Raw genomic sequence first — 20,119 nt, forward strand, 5'->3', positions numbered from 1 at the left:
TCGGCCCAAGGGTGTCAGAGCCCGGCGGTGACAGGGTCGGGACGGCGACAGGGTCGGGACGGTGACAGGTCCAGGGGGTGACACGCCCGGAGGTGACACCATCGGGACGGTGACAGGTCCGAGGGGGCGCTCAGGACGCTGTCTCCGGGCGAGCGGCGCCTCCGCGGCCGCTCATTGGCGGGAGGCACGAGCGAGCCGTTTTCCCATTGGCTGCGCGCCCGCGGGCGGGGCCAATCGCTGCGCAGCGCCGCGCTCGCCGGGCGGCTGTCACCGCATGGCCCACCGAGCCGCTCACGTTGCGCGGGGAGGTGCGAGGCGGCCTCGCGGGCGCTGATTGGCCGAGCGCGTCGGGCGCTGGCCAATGAGCGGGGGCGCGCGGGGTGGGGCGGCCGTTGGGCCGGCGCGAGGACAACGGCCGGAACTCGCCTCAGGCCGCCCCGCGCGGGCCCGCGCCGAGACCGGCCCGGAGCCATGGAGGTGAGGGACGGGAACGGGACCGGGAGCGACACGGGCACCGGGGTTCGTTGTGCGCCCTCACCCGTCACACACCTAGCGGGCCGCTGCGGTTGTCTTAGGCTTGACCCCTTAGGCACCGAGGCCCGACCCCGGTGGGTGTCCGAGCCCCGTTGTCCCCTCTGGGATACGGCGCCCTCTTGTGTGGGAGTAGGTGTGAGACACGGAGCTCAGGTCTGTGGGGGAAATACCCCTCAGCACCCTGAAAAACACCTGTTTGTGGAAAAAGGAAGAAAGTGTGGGTATGGGGTGTCTTAGGGTTGTTTGTGGCACTACAAGTTTGCCCTTGTTCTGTGGGGTCGCCGTGCTAGGTGTCCCTGTGAATGGCAATCTCTGAGGAGAAAATATGGCACAGTTAGTTCAGGATATATAGCCGAGCTCTGCAATAACTCAGTGTGTTCACTTATTTGGAAAATGTGCCAGAAAAACACCAAATAATACCAGGATATAAAAGTGGTGTGAACTACCATGAAGATCACTTGGGAGCTGCGGAATGATGGGTTTCTAGAGAGCAGAGCTTATTCTGAACCCTGATCCCTGGGTAACGTTGATTCTTCTGAATTTATTCATCATCCCAAATGAGCTGCTGTGGTAAAATGCCAATAACTTCACTTTTTTATTTGTTGGCTAAAAGGGGGTTTAGCTCACCAGTTCAGCGTTTCCTTGTGTGCCTCGCCCTTGGGAGAAGAGGAGAAGAGTGCACAGCTGTTGTTTGTTCTTATTTCCTGTGGTTTCTGCGCTTGAAGGGGTGTCCCTCTGGTTGGAATTGTTTCTCCCATAGTTAAAGGACAGAGCAGATTCCTCCCACAGCTCTCAGAGTTTGTATTGTAGGAAATTTCCAGCTCCCAACAACTGGAAATGCACATCCATGCCATCATGTGTGTTAAACAGTGTTTGGGAAGGGCCAGAGGTGTCCAGGAATGTGTGAAGGAAGGCTGGATAACTCCTCTGCAGCTGTGGGAGGAAGGATTCCCTGCCCATGGCTGGAACTGGATGAGCTTTAAGGTCTCTTCCAACCATGCCATGATTCTGTGAGCATTCCTTTGTGTTTGATATTCTCCTGTGGTGGCTCTGATGTTGGGAGAGTTCAGATTTCCTCTTGGTCTGCACCTCCTCTGTCTCTGAACACCTTTGGAGCTTCTTGGCTTTGGCAGGTCCAGCTTTTCCTTTAGAGTAAATAGCAAAGTGTTTTACATCCATAGTTAGAGCCACATCCTTGAAAACTCAGATGGGACAGAATCCAGCAGTAAATTAGAGGTGTTAAAGAAATTAATATTGGTATAAAATCCATGACTGTCAGCTGTGTTTATAATTGTGTGTCTGTGTGTAATTATGACTGTATGTACTGATGTCCCTGTCCCCACAGCCCCTTGTGCCATTCTGTGTGTTCTGATGTCCCTGTCCCTGCAGCCCCTCATGTTGTTCTGTGTGTTCTGATGTCCCTGTCCTTTCCCTGTCCCTGTCCCCACATGCCATTCTGTGTGTTCTGATGTCCCTGTCCCTGCAGCTCTTCACGTTGTTCTGTATGTTCTGATGTCCCTTTCCCTGTCCCCACAGCCCCTCATGCTGTTCTGTGTATATTGATGTCCCTGTCCTTCTCCTGTTCCCACAGCTCCTCATGCCATTCTGTGTGTCCTGATGTCCCTGTCCTTTCTCTGTCCCCACAGCCCCTCATGCCATTCCTTGTGTTCTGATGTCCTTGTCCCCATACCCTCATGTGCCATTCTGTGTGTCCTGATGTCCCTGCCCCCTCATGGCATTCTGTGTGTTCTGTTGTCCCCACAGCCCCACATGCCATTCTGTGTGTTCTGATGTCCCTGTCCCCACATGCCATTCTGTGTGTCCTGATGTCCCTGTCCTTTCTCTGTCCCCAGAGCCCCATGCGTCATTCTATGTGTTCTGATGTCCCTGTCCTTCTCCTGTCCCTGCAGCTCCTCATCCATTCTGTGTTCTGATGTCCCCTCATGCCATTCTATGTGTCCTGATGTCCCTGTCCCATTCTGTGTGTTCTGATGTCCCTGTCCCCACATGCCATTCCATGTGTCCTGATGTCGCTGTCCCTGTCCCCGCAGCCCAACGTGGCGTTCCGAGGCGGCGGCCGCTGCTGGGGCAGTGCGGAAGGGGGCGGGCGGCCCACGGACGTGTTCAGCACCGCCCTGCCGGGCTCTGCCTCGCTCTATGGCTGCTACAAATCACAGGTTTGCTGCCTTATTGATTCTTTTTATAGCTCTGCAACAGTCGGGGTTGCTTGTCAACAAAATTATCAGGAGGTGTTTCTAAAGTGGTTGAACATAAATCACAGAGTTTGGTATAATTGTAATAAATCCTCCTTGTTGTAACTTCCATCAGGGGGGACAATGGCTTTTCTAATGCAGTCACTGATGAAGCTGTGGGGATGTTTGTTAAAATGGTATTTCACATTATTCTGGTGAAATGTTCATGGTAATTGTTCTTATGTAGGTAGAGTGAGGAGCAAACAACTCTTTTAGGAGAACTGGAGAGTGGGTAAGAAGAAGAACTTTAGCCATTGCCTCAGATATTCCTGTAGTCCAAGAGTTTGTATGAACCAGTTCTCAGTCTGAGCAGCAGAAAGTGCCAGGACAGTGAAATATGTCAGCTCTCTCTTGGAATTTTTGCCTTTTGTAGCCATAAACTTTCACTGAGGTAAAAGACTCAAATGAAAACTCATTCCCAGCACCTTCAAAACCAGACTTGCTACTTCTTCCATCCAGGACTTGTTATTTTGTCAGGCTGCTCTGCTCCCCAAAGGAGTGTGTTGTGAATCTTTAACATTTATTTAACCCTGCAAAAACACCATTTATTGTTCCACTTACTGAGAGCTAAGAAGGCATATTTTGTCTAAACCAATCAGATAAGATAAAGATGTTCCTTTTCACTTAATCAGGATATAAAGATAAAGGTAAAGATGTTCCTTGTCATTTAATCAGGATACAATACCTTTCCTCAAGAAATCAGTTTGCTGTAAGTTTATTTCAGTACCTTAACACTCTGTAATGATGGGGAGAAAAGGGATCCAGTTCCTGACTCCTGGCAGGGACCAACCAGCAGAAACTGCAGCAGATGTTTTGGGCTAACATTGTTGCTGGTTTCAAGAACCACTTAGAGATAAGTGTAGAGGAAGGGTCAGATTGAGAAAGGAGACGTTGTTTATTCTGTGCTTGGTGCCCAGGGAAGTTTCCCACAAACCAAAAGAGTGAAAAGTAAGAAAATTTAGACACTAAAGTTTGCATAAACCTGCCTGTCTAACCCACAGTTCCTGCCTAATGCAGCCACTGAGCTTTTGCAGCCTTAAATTAAACATCCCACCTGTGGTGATCCCCATCTTTGTTTGCTCATTCCATCACCTGATGGATTTCTTTAGGGTCATGATGGATAGTAGAGTTTCTGCTATTGTTTTTAGCTGCTTTAAACTGCCTTTGCAAATTTTTACATTGTAGCAATTTCTATACCAGCACAAGGCTCATACCCATAGGGCTGGGTTGTACAGTTGAAATTAAGATATTGGGGTTTCTTAGTAGTTTAAAGGAAGCTATTTGGGGTTGAATAGTTGGAATCTCCAAGCTGGGTAAATTTACAAAAATCAGAATGTGATTTAATTGATTATTTCTATATCTTCACAATGAATACTAAAACAAACCCACCTTTTGGTCATATATCTGAGTATCATTTTTGTATGTATCTCTGTATCCTTTTTAATCACTGGTGGAATTTCAAACTTACAGATGTTCTGTTCCATATCTAGGCAGAAATCTTGAATTTCAGTTGTATTTCCTTGTTGTCCATGTGCTGCACAGGTGCTGACACCTGTGGTTTCTTTCTTAATGGGTCCATGCACTGTGTCCTGTTGGCTGCATTGTGGTTCCATTATTGATCAGGTCTAGAGCAATAAAAGCATGAATAATATGTACTATGGTTTTAAGTACAGTTAATGTTAAATAGTCAATGTTGTTTCCCTGCTTCCTTAATTCCATGCAGGCTGATTTCCCAGATTTGAGGTGCTTTGGGAGGTGTTAATGGTCAGGGGTTTCCTTTTACCTTTACTTGTATCCTGTGGCCTTCTGCTACTGCTTTATCTCCTCTACCTCAGCAATATTTACCTTCACCCTCCTCATGCATCAAAGGAAATTTTAGTGAGTGTGTGTTGTCAGATTCCCATCTAGTTGTAAAATTAATTAATAATTTAAATTCTCTTTCATCTTCCTTAAACCATTGTACAATTGATTTCCTGTTACCATCTTTGACTGGACAAGAGACAACAAAAGGATTACATATGTAATCTATAAGTAAATTTAATGTAACTTACATTAAACATATGTAAGTTTAATATTCAAAAAGGTTAAGGCAATTCAGGGAAACATGTCACAGTTAGAATCCTAACCAGTGTAAAATTATACCAACATTACAGCAAGTTTGGCATCTGGCACTGTCTTTGCAATGCTGCTCTGTGCTATTGTGTTTGTCTAAAACAATTCCTGCAGTTGGAATTGCTGCTGCCCCTGGAGGGCATTCAAGTTCTGTGTTAGACAGGCCTTCTTCCCAGGCACAGTTCAGGAAGTTACTTTTTAACTTTCTTAGTCCCAAAGGTCCAGAGGAAGTGATTTCTCACTTACCTGCTCCTGTAGGTTTTTCAGTCCTGAATGGTGCTTTCACAGCTCTAATCCTTGAAATTCCCAGCTGTGTGTGCTGTGAAATGAACCTGGTGTGGTCCTTTCCCGTGTTCCTTCAGTGCCTCATTGTTCTGTGGCCTTAGACCCGATGTCCTGAACAGGAAGGTCCAGATCAGTTTGATTTCTGCAGTGAGAGTACTTGTTGATAGAGGACAAAACTCTCCTTGGGGAGATAACATAATTACAGCAGTGTTCTTGACCCAGATATTCACAGGATGTGGATACCTGATAAGGTCTCCTGTACAGATGTCAAAAGGACTGAGTTTATCTCTGGATTGAGGTGTTATTCTGACCCTTTTTGTTTTGTCCTTTATTCTATGAGACATGGAGGTTTTGATGGCAGCCCCAGCTGGATTGGTGCAGCCTCAGGTGTTCACTGATCACTAAATGCAGATCCCAATGTTTGAAGGTCCCACCCCCACTGTTTCCAGTGTGGTTTTAACACTCCACTGAACTGTTCAACTTCCCCAGAGCCTGGTGCTCCATACCCACTCCAACAAATGCTTGGATCCTTTGTTTCCAGGGCAGATCTGCTGTGAACCCTTTGTGTGTCAGGTTTGTTGGGTGCCTGGTTTGGGAATGGCCCCTCCCAGTTCAGCTCTCCCACTGAGATTCTCCAAACCCCACACTGATCCAATCCCTCCCCTTGCCCTCCCTGCTGTGGCACAGTGGAGAGGAGAATTGGAGGCACAAAAGATCCCAGGCTAAGAACAATTTACTGGGAGCAGCACTGAGAGAGGAAAAGGGAAGGGAACAGCAACAGCACTCATGGAGAGGGCACAGGGAGGGATTCACATGGGAAAGTTTCCAGTTATTCTGGATGGCTCCCTCCAGCACGTTTTCTCCACTGGAAGGATCCCCTTCTCCCTGGAAAAAGCCCCTTTCTCCCACCCCAGGCAATGAGCTTGGGTGGTACAGAATAACTTATGGGTCCTCTTCCCAGCTACTGCAAAAATTAACCCTGTCCTGGCCAGAACCAGAACAGTTTGCTGACACACCTGTTGGTATTGTGTGCCTCAGCCTGGTTGGTTTGGCAGGGAAAAGCTTCAGGCCCCCAAGAAATGTATCAGTTGTTACCAATAATTATTGATACCCATTCTGCCATGGCAATGAGAGAAGTCTATTTGCCAATAATTTCCTGGTGTGTTCCTTTTCTGGCTTGTCCTGGGGGAGGCTGATGCTGGATCTGTGGATGCACACTGTGGTTCATATTTCTTCACTATTTTTTTTGTGTTGCCTCCCATTCCAGCCCCAAGAATACACAGTTTTACATTGTTTTCCAAAAACCTTGGGCTATTTTTAAATCCCTGTGGATCCAGCAGAATTGAGGTTTGGCCCCATGTGTGGATTCTCCCATTCAAATGCAAACAGCTCCTGGTGTCTGGTGGGATTGAAGAAAGTATTTTACAAATCCAGTACCAATTGTTGTTACTATGCCTGCCTGGGCCTTTTTGGGGGGGTCTCTGGGTGGTTGGAGAGGTGTCCCCTACTCAGTTTCCAGCAAAGCTCAGCTCAGGACACACAGAAGTTGTGATGTGCAGCTCTAGCACCTTCTTCTTAAACAACTGCCAGGCAGAATGTAAAATACAAAACTTTCCATAAGCCTTAAGCAACACTAGCTCAGCACACCTGAGATCATCTGTTTGTGCTCAGAAGAGGGGTGAGAGGTGAGAATGATCCATCAGCTTCCATCTGCAGCAGAAGGCAAGGGAAGGGACAGAGAGTTCTGCTTGAGAATTCTGCTTGAAGACATTGCCATGGCCTGAAATAAGTTGTGTTCCAAGTGTGTGGTTTGCTGACTTCTCATGTGCTGGTTCCTCCCAGGGTTAGTTACAACCATGTACAATGACAAAATGGCAATTTGATGTGTTTCACGTTAAACAAATGCTTTTATTGTACATTCAATGCAGAATGAAGAAAATGTGGAGTTACCTCAGGCCTACAGTTCTTCCCTTTCAACATCAGAGTACTCTGCACCCATGGACCCTTCCCTTTTGTACCCCCCTTGGTCTACATGTACAGATGACACCAAGCAGCCTGCTGCTCCTCAGATTAACCTGAAGTCCAGGTAGTCATCCCTGACAGGGAGTGAGTGTGGGTGTGTTGGCATAGATGAATTATATTTTTCTGTTTAATTTAACATAGGAATTACTTGGAATGAAGGAATTCTTTTTATTAACACCCAGTTGGTTTTCAGGATTCAGCCCGAAAGGAATGATTATGGCAGTGAAACTGATTTGTATGGACTCGTGTCAAACATCCTGGAGGAACAAGACAAACCACAGCCGTGCTTTGCTGAGGGGTGAGTGAGGTGCAGGTGACAGAAACCAGAAACTCCTCTCTGATCTCCCTGTGCTCCTGGGTCAGCTCCATCTGCTGCTGGCCAGGCCCCCTTCTCTCCCTTTTCCCTTCTCTCCCTTTTCCCTTCTCTCCCTTCCCCTCATCCTCCAACATTTTCCTTGAGATAATTGGAAGCTTTTCCCAAAGCACTTAGATTGCATGGCAGCTCTCTGATATTTACAGAACTTGTTAATTGGCATTTTTTTAATAAGATCTTAACAAGTGTTGTGGACATGCTGTATTCAGATGAACCCCCTTGGTCTGTTTTTTTGTTTTAATCAAGACTGAATTCAGACTTTAGGTTTCTTTCTTAATTAATGTCAATTCACAGAAAAAATACACAAAGCACAAACTCCTTCACATTTGTCTGAACTGGCAGGAGAAAATTCCATGCAAAATTAATGTTTCTTGCTGTTAGTGCTACCTAAGCAATATTTGTGTTTCTAAATGTCAGGTTTATTTTGCCTCTATTCCTGCACAGGAAGAGACAATTCCACAGTCATAACAACCTGAACTGAAGGGGCAGGTCCAGCATCCCCATGACACTTCCAGAGCTCTCTGGTTTTCCAGGTCTAAGAGACAAAACAAGGAGCCCAGTTCTCAGGTTCCCAAGCCAGGCACTGCTTTTCCTTTCTGTCTTCCCAAACAGTTCCAGTGATTTCTACTAGGTGACTGAAATCAGGGAAAACTTCAGAGTCAGTCTTGATATCACAAAAAAACTCATTAATTCCTTTGCTGTGGACAGGCAGGGCTGGTTCAGGGCTGTTCAGACTGCCCTGCAATGGCTTCCAGGAACATTTCCCCTTTGCTAAGTCTGTTTACAGCTCTCTTTGGCAGTCAGGGATTGATGGTTCATTCATGGTGGTTAGTGGAAAGAAATGAGGTGTGCTGGGATGCTGCCTCTGGCTTTCCCTGCAGTGCACAAGGGAGGTGAGGGAGAAACATTTCCTCTGGAGTTCTGGGACATGGCTTAGGAACACTGAGGGCAGTCTGGGTGCCTGAGCTTGGTGCTGAACCAGGAGTGTTTTGGTGATGATGGACAGACTGACAGACCAGGGTTTGATGTGTGCAGCTTGAAGGCCTGTCCATAGCTCCTAAGCTGTGTTCAGACAAGGCAGAATCCCATTTTCTCAGCTAGATATGGGAAACTGAGGATGACAGGACTGGGTAGAAGTTGAAGTCAGACATCTTGGAATCATTTGAGAGAAATTATTTGGGAATAATTAGTTTGTTAAACCTTGTTTTGTGTGTGGGAACGAAGAGCAGCAGCACAGATCAGTGTCTAACCACGTGTTTGTTGTTTTCTAGGAGCTGCCCTCCCACCCTGAAGTCAGTGTGGCCGGTGAGCACGAGCAGAATGGAGCACCATGAGCTGTTGCCAGAGGGCAGGAGGGCAGTGGTTGGGGCAGTGCCCCAGCAGGGTTTCTATGGCTCTGAGCCCCTCCCTGGTGCTGACAAGCAGTTCCTGCAGAGCCCCACCCTGGTGGCACAGCAGAAAGCTGACGATTGCTACCGCGGCTTTGCCGGCGTGGACCTGGAAGAGCAGAGCTTGTACTCTGCCAGGAGTGAGCGTGCCAATGGCTGCACCTTGCAGGCTAATGAGAGTGTGAAGACAGCAGCTGTCTATCAGAACTACCCCTACCTGAAAAACACCTTTGCAGCCCAGGCTGGGTACTCAGAAGCAATCAAAGACTCGGGAGCCGATGCTTATTCTTATGGAAGGGAGAAGGTGTGTCCCAAAGGAGCAGAGGCACAGGTGCACCCAAAGCGGGCTGAACCATTCCTTCCACAGTGTCACAGATACAATGAGAACACAGATTTTACCAGGTACACTGAATATTCTCATGCTGGTAAAGCAAAGCCCAGCAAGGGCACCAGTTGTGGCCTCCAAGAAAATAGAAAGCTGGTAAATGGAACCCCTGAGGCACCATCTCTGGATGCAGAGCCCTACGCTAAATTATTTCAAGTTAAATCAGGAACTCAGAAAAAATTTGAAGATACAATTTCAGATCAGCACGACTTTACTTTTCCCAAGTCTGTAGGACTTGTATCAGAAAAACAATTTGCAAGCGAATCTTCCTTCGGCACTGATTTTGGGCAAAAATTTGAATATGGACTAAAATCTTTTGCAGCTTGTCCAGGCAATAATGGTGTGGAAAAGCAGCAGTTTTCCAAGGCTGATCTTCAGAATCCTGAATTCTATAAATCACTCCCACTGTTGCCCAGTGCAGCAGTCCCCTCAGCAGGCTCTAGTGCCAGGCCAGCGTGGATGAACATCCAAACCAAACCCACAACCTCTGGCCCTTTCCAGAATCCAAATCCTTTGTTGAAACTGAATAATCAGTCACCTGCATTTCCAAAAAGCTCTCGTCATTCTAATGATGTTTTTCAGTTGCCATCTTCAAATTTGCCTTTAAATAGTAATTTACTTCACAAGTACTGTCAGGACAACCCGTTCCTCTCCAGCCTTGACTTTGGCTACAGCACTGCAGAGCGAGCTCGGGCAGCTGCGTGCATGGAAGCCCTGGTTAGGGGTGGGGAAGAGAATCTCCTCGAGTACCTCAGTGAGAAGAAGCTGAAGCAGCCCAATGGATTCTGTGACAGCTACTTGGCTCAGCAGTTGGGGATCATTGACAATCTGAACAAGCAGCGTTTCCAGCTGAAGGCACAGAGCGAGCACTGTGATCTGGAAGGGCAGAACCAGGCAGATGGGGTGTTCCAGGACATGTACCAGGAGTTACTGGAGTCTCAGGGGCAGCTGCATCTGGGGGCAGGGAATGGGGACACCAGTGCCATCGGTGCTGGGAGCTGCCTGCAGGCTCCAGGCATCCCCAACTGCGTGGTGGGTGACTTCAGGAGGAACCGACAGCTGGGCCCCAGCACCTTCCCCATGAGATCTGCTCACCTCCTGGGCCGCTCTGTGGTGCCCCTGGTGGAGCCTCACACCTTGTTCTCCCAGGATGATCTCAAACGCCTCTACCCCTGCTTCACAGAGAAGATGTATGGTGACAATGCCCTTTCTGGCTTTGTGTCAGCATTTGGATTTCAAAAGCAAGTGAAAAGTCGCAGTGGGCCTGCCAGCGAGCTGCACGTGAGACTGGAGGAGTGTTATGAGCAGTGGAGAGCTTTGGAGAAAGAAAGGAAGAAGGTAAGAAAACCAAACTAGAAAAATAGCACAGATTTGATGTAGATCTCATCCTGCTCAGTGCAGTCACAAATCATGGGTTGTTCTACTGGGAGAAGTTGAAGTGCTTGATGGGACTTCAGAGTTACACATTTGTTTTGGGACAGAAAGTGAAAGGTGTGGGGATTTGTAGCCTGGCTGGAAGCATAGCTAATGTTGTATAGAATGTTGCACCAAAAGCAGGAATTCAGGGGTTCTTCCAGTCCCAGGGCTGGGGAAGGTGTGTTCATGAGGAACAAACATGTTCTATACCCTTTTTATTAATACAATAAATACAGTGCCTCTGGAACTTTGGAAGCAAAACTAGTAAATATGTTTTGAATTGAAACTAAACTTTAATTCTTTCAATTCCATTTTTTAGAAGCTATAATGAATTCCTAGCTCCTGTTTCCCTGAAGGTTTATACCCAAGGTGTATTTGAAGGGGTTCTTTGTTTTTTTCCCCAGGGAAGGGTCATTTAATTAAAACCCTTGCAGTAAAAGGCTCAGGTAGTGCTGTGTGCAGCCCTACTAAAAGCAGGTCTGTAGGAAAACCTGCTTTCATTTCACCAGCTGAGATGGGGTTTGAATTTCAATACCTGTGGTTATCTGGGGGGTGAGCTGGGCCAAATGTCACCTGGCAATAGTGGGGCCTTGGGGAGTTCTCCTGTGCCAACCCCTACAAAGAAACCAATTCCAAGAAGATGTAATGTGGGGATTTTTTTGGTGGTGTTTCCTGACAAAAGCCAGGAGTTGCTTTGTATAGAGGGTTTGAGGAAGAGTGTGAGCCCAGCTGAAGGAGGAGGGAAGGTGGTGTCTGGGGTGCATGGAAAGAGCAAGACAGAAAAATCTGGCATGAGTCATGGTGGGAGAAATTCATTTTATCACAGAATCCCAGAATGGTTTGGGTTGGGAGGGACTTTAAAGCTCCCTCAGTCCCGTGGGCAGGGACACCTTCCACTGTCCCAGGCTGCTCCAAACTCCATCCAGCCTGACCTTGGGCACTGCCAGGGATGGGGCAGCCACAGCTGCTCTGGAAAACTTGTGCCAGTGAGGAACAATTTATTTCTAATATCTAATCTAAAGCTGCTCTCTCTGTGTGAAGCCATTCCCCCTTGTCTTGGCACTCCATGTTCTTGTTGATAGTGACCACTTATGAAACCATCCAAGAATTGCAGTTTTAAATCAGTTTTACCTAATTCTATGTTCTTATGGGTGTTTTAGAGTGACATAACAAGGGGATGAAAGAGATGGAAACTTGGAATATTGCAAACAGTTTTCAAAATAGTTTTCTGATGGCTAAATAAAATATAGAATCCTGGAATGGTTTGGTTTGGAAGGGACCTTAAAGACCAAGACCAAAGGCAGGAACACCTTCCACTGGACCAAGGTGTTTAGGAAAAAAATCTTTCTGTAGTTTAATCTGTACAAAAATTAGATTAATTGCTGATTGAGAAACAGTTTTATTTGAATTTTATGTGTGAGATCCACATCTGTTTGGTCATTTTTTTTCCCTGTAATTCTGACTTGCCTCCATTTTATTTCCAGGCAAAACCAGTACAGGCTGTAGTCAGAGTGAGCAGACATAGCACTGCTGGAACACGGTGTGTTGGCTTTAGTTGAACTGCTTTGAGTAAAGCAGTTGTTCACTTAAAGCAGGTGATTGTCTCACCAGAGGGTTAAATCCCAAATGCCTGAATCCTCATTGTCTCCTTTAAAAATCTCCAAAACCCTGATGGGAAGAAATTGAACCTGATATTTTTTCTTGTTTCTGTAATGAAGCACGCTCTGCATGTACATTCTGAGGGAGTTGTTCTTTTGTTTTCCTGCAGACTGAATCAGCTCTTGCTAAGAATTTCCAAGGGAAGAAGGTTTCCAGTACTAACAACATTCCAATTCCAAGGCTGACATCAAATCCATCAAGGGTTGATCGCTTAATTGTGGATCAGCTACGGGAACAAGCCAGAGTGAGTTGTAGGACTAAAAAAAAAAATCTATTGAACTTAGAGTACAGTGTGAGATAGGTAAGATGATCAGAGCAGCTTTTCCCAAAATAGCTTTGTTCTTCGTTGCTGTGCAGGGAATGGCATTTCAGCAGTCCCTGGTAGAGCTTCTGCAGCTCCAGGGTGCTGTTTCCAGGGAACCACACTGGGGCTGAGGCTCACACTTACAGGAGGATGTTGTTCCTGGTGTAGGAATGTGCAGCATCCAGTCCTGGAGCCTGTGCACGGCTCTCAGGGGTGCTGCATTCAGAGCAGCTTGGCAGGGAAATGGTCACTGTGGGTTTGGAGACATTGATAGAAGAGGTCTTTATGGGAAAAAACAGCTTTAGTTAATGTTTGGAAGATAGATATTTGCTTGAGAGTCTGGTATATTTTAATGTAGAATGATTATTTGATAATTTACGCCTTCAGCCTGAATTTCTGTTACCAGTTTGCTGTTTAACCCAGCAGGGCAAGGGAGTCTGAGCTCTGTGGGCAAACAGCCCCAGGGTCCTTGGGGAGGTGACATCTGGGGCAGGAGGCAGCACAGACTCTGCCATCAGAATGGTGGGGGGCTGCTGTGGCCCTCCTGAGGCCCAGAGCCATGGTGCTGCAGGCAAGGAGAAGCAGAAACCAAGCTGTCCCCTCTGCCAGGGACTGTGGGGTGGAAGGATTTTGGGAAATGCTGGGTTTGGAGGCTGCAGCAGTGCTGGGGCTGTCCCTGGGCAGCAGGGGGGAGCAGCAGCCTGTGCTGCCTGCCTCACACAGCAGAAACAATCCCTGGAGCTGTGGCTGCTCCCTCCTGCAGGACCTGGTGCTGCCCATGGACTGCAAGACATGGATGGCCTTAGGGCACTAAAACTCCTGCTCTGTGAATCCCAAAAGAACAGCCTTACTTTCCATGTTTACGAGGCTTGGTAATCCAACCCTGCCTCCAAAACACTGCTTAAGCCTCTCCAGCCATTTGAGGAACCAAACTTCAGGGTACAGCACCTCAAACCCTTGTTAGGTACTTTTAAGGATGCTCAACAGCAGAGTGGGGCTGTTAAACCTGGACTCTAACATCAGAAATCTTGGTGATGGCCAGAGAGGAACCCTGGTATAAAGGTTTGAGTGGAGGCTGAGTTGGCTGAATCTGGGATTAACTCTTTATAGTTGGAGCATCCACTTAAATCTTCTTGACAGTCCCATGCATTCCTTTAAGACATTAAGTGTAGCCATGGATTGAGGGACATCCCAATTTGGGGATTTTTAGTTTCCCTTTTTCTGCACACCAGTAACCACGTTCTCAGCATTATGGAAACCCACAGCTGATGTGACTGGTGTAAGATAAGACAACAAAGATGCACATTTTCAGTGGACTAAACAAACCTGAATTATTTCTGAATGTTTGTTCTCAGTTCCCTTAGTGCTGAGTGTTGATCCCAAAGTCAGCCATGGTTCCACAGCAGCTTTCCCTTTCCCAGTGCAGCTGTGACTGCTGCTGGCCCAGGCTGCCCTGCACAGCTCAAAATCCCCATCTGAGTTTTCCCCAGAAGTTGCAGCAGTGCTGTGAGAAGGGAGGACCTCAGTGCTCTGAATTCAGGAAAATGCAAAAAAAAATCAGAACAAAAAATTGTTCTGAAAACACCTTTTGTTCAGGGATGTCTCAAAGCTGTACAGGTTTGGTATTAACCAGTAACCTGGGGGTCCTTACTGGGCTGTTGTAACTTTGATTTTGTCCTTTGCACACCCAGCTTTGGGTTTGGAGATAACAAATCCTGGGTAAGAACCTAAACCTGCTTCAGCTGTAACTTCATGAACTGCTCAAAGTCCCCATCTGGGTTTTCACCCAGAAATTGCAGCAGTGCTGTGAGAAGGGAGGACCCCAATGCTCTGAATTCAGGGAAATGCAAAAAAAATTCAGAACAAAATTGTTCTGAAAACACCTTTTGTTCAGGGATGTACAGATCTGGTATTAACCAGTAACCTGGGGGTGTTGCAGCTTTGCTGTTGTCCTTTGCACACCCAGCTCTACCACAGCTTTGGGTTTGGAGATAACAAATCCTGGCTAAGAACTTAAACCTGCTTCAGCTGTAACTTCATGAACTGCTCTCAAAATGAAGTAATGATGATCATTAATCTGTGAGCCCCTGTGAGATGTGCATTGTTCACCAGGTTGTGACTCTGCTGGGGTGTTGTAGCTCTGATCTTGTCCTTTGCACACCCAGCTGTCCCACAGCTTTAGGTTTGGAGATAACAAATCCTGGGTAAGAACTTAAACCTGCTTCACCTGTAACTTCTCTGCTCTCAAAAGAAAGTAATGATAATTAACCTGTTCTCCCTGGTTAATTAATTTCCCTGTAAGTGTGAGCCCCTGTAAGGTGTGCATTGTCCCTCAGGTTGTGACTCTGCTGGGGTGTTGTAGCTCTGACCTTGTCCTTTGCACACCCAGCTGTCCCACAGGTTTCAGTTTGGTGATAACAAATCCTGGGTAAGAACTTAAACCTCCTTCACCTGTAACTTCATGAACTGCTCTCAAAACAAAGTAATGATGATAATTAACCTGTTCTCCCTGGTTAATTAATTTCCCTGTAAGTGTGAAGCCCTGTAAGGTGTGCATTGTTCACCAGGTTGTGACTCTGCTGGGGTGTTGCAGCTTTATCTTCTCCTTTGCACACCCAGCTGTCCCACAGCTTTGATTTTGGAGATAACAAATCCTGGGTAAGAACTTAAACCTGCTTCAGCGGTATCTTCATGAACTGCTCTCAAAACGAAGAAATGATGCTCATTAATGTGTTCTCCCTGGTTAGTTGATCTCCCTGTAATTGTGAAGCCCTGTGAGATGTGCATTGTTCACCAGGTTGTGACTCTGCTGGGGTGTTGTAGCTTTGCTGTTGTCCTTTGCACACCCAGCTTTGGGTTTAGCAATAACAAATCCTGGGTAAGAACTTAAACCTGCTTCACCTGTAACTTCTCTGCCTCTCAAAAGAAAGTAATGATGATAATTAACCTGTTCCCTGGTTAGTTGATCTCCCTGTAAATGTGAGCCCCTGTAAGGTGTGCATTGTCCCTCAGGTTGTGACTCTGCTGGGGAAGATGGAGCGCCTGCGCAGTTCCCCGCTCCACGCCAACATCTCCACTGCCCTGGACAAGCACCTGGAGTCCATCCACGTGGTGCAGGCTCGCAGGAAGGATGAAATCGTCAGCGCCTCCAGCCGGCAGCGGCACGGCCCCCCCAGGTGCCAGGATGAGAGAGGTACAGCTGGGCTGGTGTGCCCTGATGAGGTAGCTGGGGTGTTGAACATCTTGCAAAAATAACTGAGGGGTTGTAATTAAAGTTTTAACTTTTCAGTGTTAGGGTTTTGTCAGAGGTAGGCTGGGTGGGGTTTGGGTTAAGGTTTGAGGAGACGCTAAAACTGGGTTTTAGAGATAAATAGGTTAAATCAGTTTGGAGGTGGTAATTCAATGAATAAACTAGCAAGGAATAAAAATTAGTGGATTTTTTTGATAACACATTCAGGGACTGGAGGTGTTACTAAGCAGTTGCCTCTTGCTTCTTGTGATGGTGTTTGCAGGGGTCTTAGGATGAGGGAAGAGATGAGGATCTGACTCCATGTTTCAGAAGGCTATATTTTAATATATTATATTAAAACTATACTAACAGAATAGAAGAAAGGATTTCATCAGAAGGCTAGCTAAGAATAGAAAAAGAAAGAATTAATAACAAAGGCTTGTGGCTCAGACTCTGACGGTGATTGGCCATTCATTAAAAACAACCACATGACACCAATCCCAGATGCACCTGTTGCATTGCACAGCAGCAGATAACCATTGTTTACATTTCATTTCTGAGGCCTCTCAGCTTCTCAGGAGAAAAAATCCTAAGGAAAGGATTTTTCAGAAAATGTGTCTGTGACAGCTTCTCCCTGTCCCCCCATATTCCTCTTCCTATGAACCCCCTGCTCTGTCTTTGTCTACAACTTCCTTGGTTCCTCCATGCTGAATCTGCCCAAAGTAACGAACATGGCCTTAGCTTACAAATGGATTTCCTCTTCAAGCATCTTCTGTCTTAGACTGGCATAATTACAAATCATATTTTGGATGGATGCACAAAAATACAATGGGCAGAATGTTTTCATTCTTAATGGTGTCCCAGATATTCAGCTTAATCTTTCACCAGGGCACAGGCAGAGTGGCAGGTTCCCTTGTCTCTGAGATGGAGTCAGGGTAAATTCCTGCTCCCTGCAACACTCTGACCTCTACCCTGTGTCAGAAGCTGTTTCTGAATCTTCTGATCCCTTCTGCTGTTCTTTCTCCATCTGAATTACAGGGATTATTTTATTTTGGAGTGTTCCATCATGCAGTTCTGTAATGCTGAAGTTTACCTCAGAAAATTCACTGCAGCATTCTTTCTTTTCACTTATTCCCCATCATTCTTGTTTCTCTTTACCTTGACTGAAGATTATGAGACTTGTTAAGGTGAAGGGGGTGTTGAAGCCCATGAAAATAATTGTCTTTAGAAGAGAGCAGTCTGGGAAGGAGTTGTCAGATCTGGAGATCCAGGTTCTTGTGCTGGGAAAGGAGAGGAGGCTGCACAGTGGGATCTCATTACTTACCTGGAGGGGGGTGCTTGGTCCTCTGCCTCCCATGGTTCTCTTGGGGTGTTGAACCTGGAGCAGCAGTTGGGGAGGATTTTTTTGACCAGTAAATTATTGGATGCAGTAACTGTACTTGCTCTGTCAGGCAAAACCTTGAGGGAAAGGCCTGAAGCTGTTCTGCTTTGTTTGGGAGTAGGTCTTGTTTCCACAGCACCTTTCTATTCCATCTGATCCAATATTAAGCATTTATTACAGAATCACAGGATGGTTTGGGTGGGAAGGGTCTTAAAGCTCATCCAGCTCCACCTCTACCATGGGCAGGGACACCTTTCACTATCCCAGGGTGCTCCAAGCCCTGTCCAACCTTGGCCACTTCCAGGGGTGGGCATCCCCAGCTGCTCTGGGCAGCCTGGGACCACAGCCCAGTGGTTCAACACCCATTCACAGAACATGAGCTGTGCTTCAGCCCAGTGCCCCAAACCAGCTGTTCCTTCACCCATGGTAAGGATTTCCTGGCAGGACAGGTGAAGGACCCTGCTGTGACCAAAAGGGGAGGGCCCAGGTGCCATTAATGTGTGTGTACAGGAACACCCCAACCCTGGGGTGCAGCTGCAGCAGGAAGGTTCAGAACCTTCAAACAAACTCAGAACCTAAAAACCACACACCAAACTCAGAGCCTGAAAACCACACACCAGAGAAATCTGAATTTCTCTGTGAGGGCATAGAAATTCAAATGCAGCTTTTATAAAGCTGTAAAGGGACAGAGGAGGTGTGGGGCGAGGGCAGCCCCAGCAGTGCTCAGGATTAAAGGGCCCAGGTGCCATTAGGGTGTGTGTGTAGATGGAGCACCCCAGTCCTGGGGTGCAGCTGCAGCAGGAAGGTTCAGAACCTTCAAACACACTCAGAACCTAAAAACCACACACTGCCTTGCTCTGTGAGAGTAGAGAAATTCAGATGCAGCTTTTATAAACCTGTAAAGGGACAGACAGGGTGTGGGGTGAGGGCAGCCCCAGCAGTGCTCAGGATTAAAGGGCCCAGGTGCCATTAGGGTGTGTGTGTACAGGGGTGCAGCTGCAGCAGGAAGGCTCAGAACCTTCAAACAAACTCAGAACCTAATTCAGATGCAGCTTTTATAAACCTGTAAAGGGACAGACAGGGTGTGGGGTGAGGGCAGGCCCAGCAGTGCTCAGGTGCCATTGGGGTTTGTGTGTGTGCATGGAGCACCCCAACCCTGGGGTGCAGCTGCAGAAGGAAGGTTCTGTAACAAACTCAGAACCTAAAAACCACACACGTTGCTATGTGTGAGGGCAGAGAAATTCAGACCCAGCTTTTATAAACCTGTGTAAAGGGACAGACAGGGTGTGGGGTGAGGGCAGCCCCAGCAGTGCTTGGGATTAAAGGGCCCAGGTGCCATTAATGTGTGTGTACCGGGATGCAGCTGCAGCAGGAAGGTTCTGTAACAAACTCAGAGCCTAAAACCCGCACACCTCGCTGTGTGAGGGCTGAGAAATTCAGACCCAGCTTTTATAAAGCTGTAAAGGGACAGACAGGGTGGGTGTGAGGGCAGCCCCGCAGCGCTCGGGACTAAAGGCAGCGCTCTTTTCCTCCCCTGCAGTGGTGCTGGCTCTGGCCGCGGCGCTCCGGGCTCTGTGCCTGGCCACCCGCAAGGTCCGCACCGTGCTCTGGTGCGCCTTCCAGATGACCCTGCCCAAACCCTCCGCTGGCAAACGGGCTCGGGAGAGACTTCCTCAGGAGGGGGCGGCGCCCGAAGAGAAACGAGCCGAGACCCCCCCGGCTGCTGCGGCCCCGAGAGGGCCCAGGGAAGGGGGGGCAGAGGGAGCCCCGGGGCCGTGCACGGACCTGCTCCGCAGTGTGTATGAGAGAGGAGACGGGAATTCCTCGTAATTTTTGGTTCTTTTTTAGTTACTTCAAAGTTTCAACTGCTAAAGTTCATATTTAAATCTATCTCTTGATGAGAAGTGAGATTTGCCTTAAGGGCTCTCAGGTTAAGCTGTTAACGTGATGGGCAGGGTCAGAATGTTGTAAAGCCAAACTGGTGAATGTTAACTTAAAAAAATAATCAGACTAATTCATTAACAGCCAAGATATTATTTAACTCCTGTGGGTGAAGCCTGGTGTCCAACTCTCCCCATAACTCCTTTTAGTTTTGCTTTAGGAAATAGGTTTTTAAATAATGATTCTTAAAGACTGTGGTGTGCCGGGGTGTGAGGTTGGTGTCAGATCAGATTGTGATGTAAAATGGTTTCCTTATTGAACTAAAACCTGGAAACAGAAAGAAAAAAGGCTAGAAATACCCAATATTCATGTAAAACTAGATATTTAAAATACAAATATTTATGAATTTGAGATTTTAAAGTCTACGTTGGGAAAGGGAATATGCACCAGGTGCCACTAAATTACCAGTAGAGCATAATTGCTGTGTGAAACCATGAATTTAGTGAATGTGTTCAGGTATTTGGAATGCTCTTGGGAACAAATGAACTACTGTTGTAAAGTATTTAAGCATAATCAAACTACGACAGGCAGACAGGATTGTCCTGCAGAGCTGTGAAGGAGCTTCAATAATGAGCGTTGTTTTTAATTTAACTTCAGAAAAGGTCGTGCCAAGTTCTGAAATTTGGATTTTCTTAAAGTTACTAGTTTGGTTTGAAATTTGATTGTCAACTTCTAGACTTCTTAGTTCCCTTCTGCATTTGGGCAGCTCCCAGCACTGGTGTTTGCTTGCAGCTCTCAGTCTTTAGGAGCAGGAGTGATGGATTCACTCGGGACAGAGTGGCCCTGGGAAAAACTCACTTGAACAGTGGGTTAAAATGACTGAGCTGACCATGCCTGC

The 20,119-nt window shown here is 47.0% G+C and overlaps 2 protein-coding genes across 2 annotated transcripts in view; one reads left to right on the top strand and one right to left on the bottom strand.

Moving 5' to 3' along the window:
- The window catches only part of CCDC43 (coiled-coil domain containing 43), a 69,973-nt gene that overhangs the window by 38,350 nt on the left and 11,504 nt on the right, over positions 1 to 20,119 (bottom strand). The window lies entirely within an intron of this gene.
- MEIOC (meiosis specific with coiled-coil domain) lies at positions 472 to 19,170 on the top strand. Its single transcript, XM_054281370.1, has 8 exons — positions 472 to 519; positions 2,586 to 2,711; positions 7,112 to 7,269; positions 7,399 to 7,503; positions 8,850 to 10,689; positions 12,536 to 12,670; positions 15,743 to 15,923; positions 18,881 to 19,170. The coding sequence occupies exons 1-8, from the start codon at positions 472 to 474 to the stop codon at positions 19,168 to 19,170; spliced, it is 2,883 nt and encodes a 960-aa protein (XP_054137345.1).

The sequence above is a fragment of the Melozone crissalis genome, unplaced genomic scaffold (assembly GCF_028551555.1).
Source record: "Melozone crissalis strain CALT ecotype California unplaced genomic scaffold, PUWL_Pcris_2 ptg000032l_1, whole genome shotgun sequence".
In the NCBI taxonomy this organism is placed as follows: domain Eukaryota; kingdom Metazoa; phylum Chordata; class Aves; order Passeriformes; family Passerellidae; genus Melozone; species Melozone crissalis.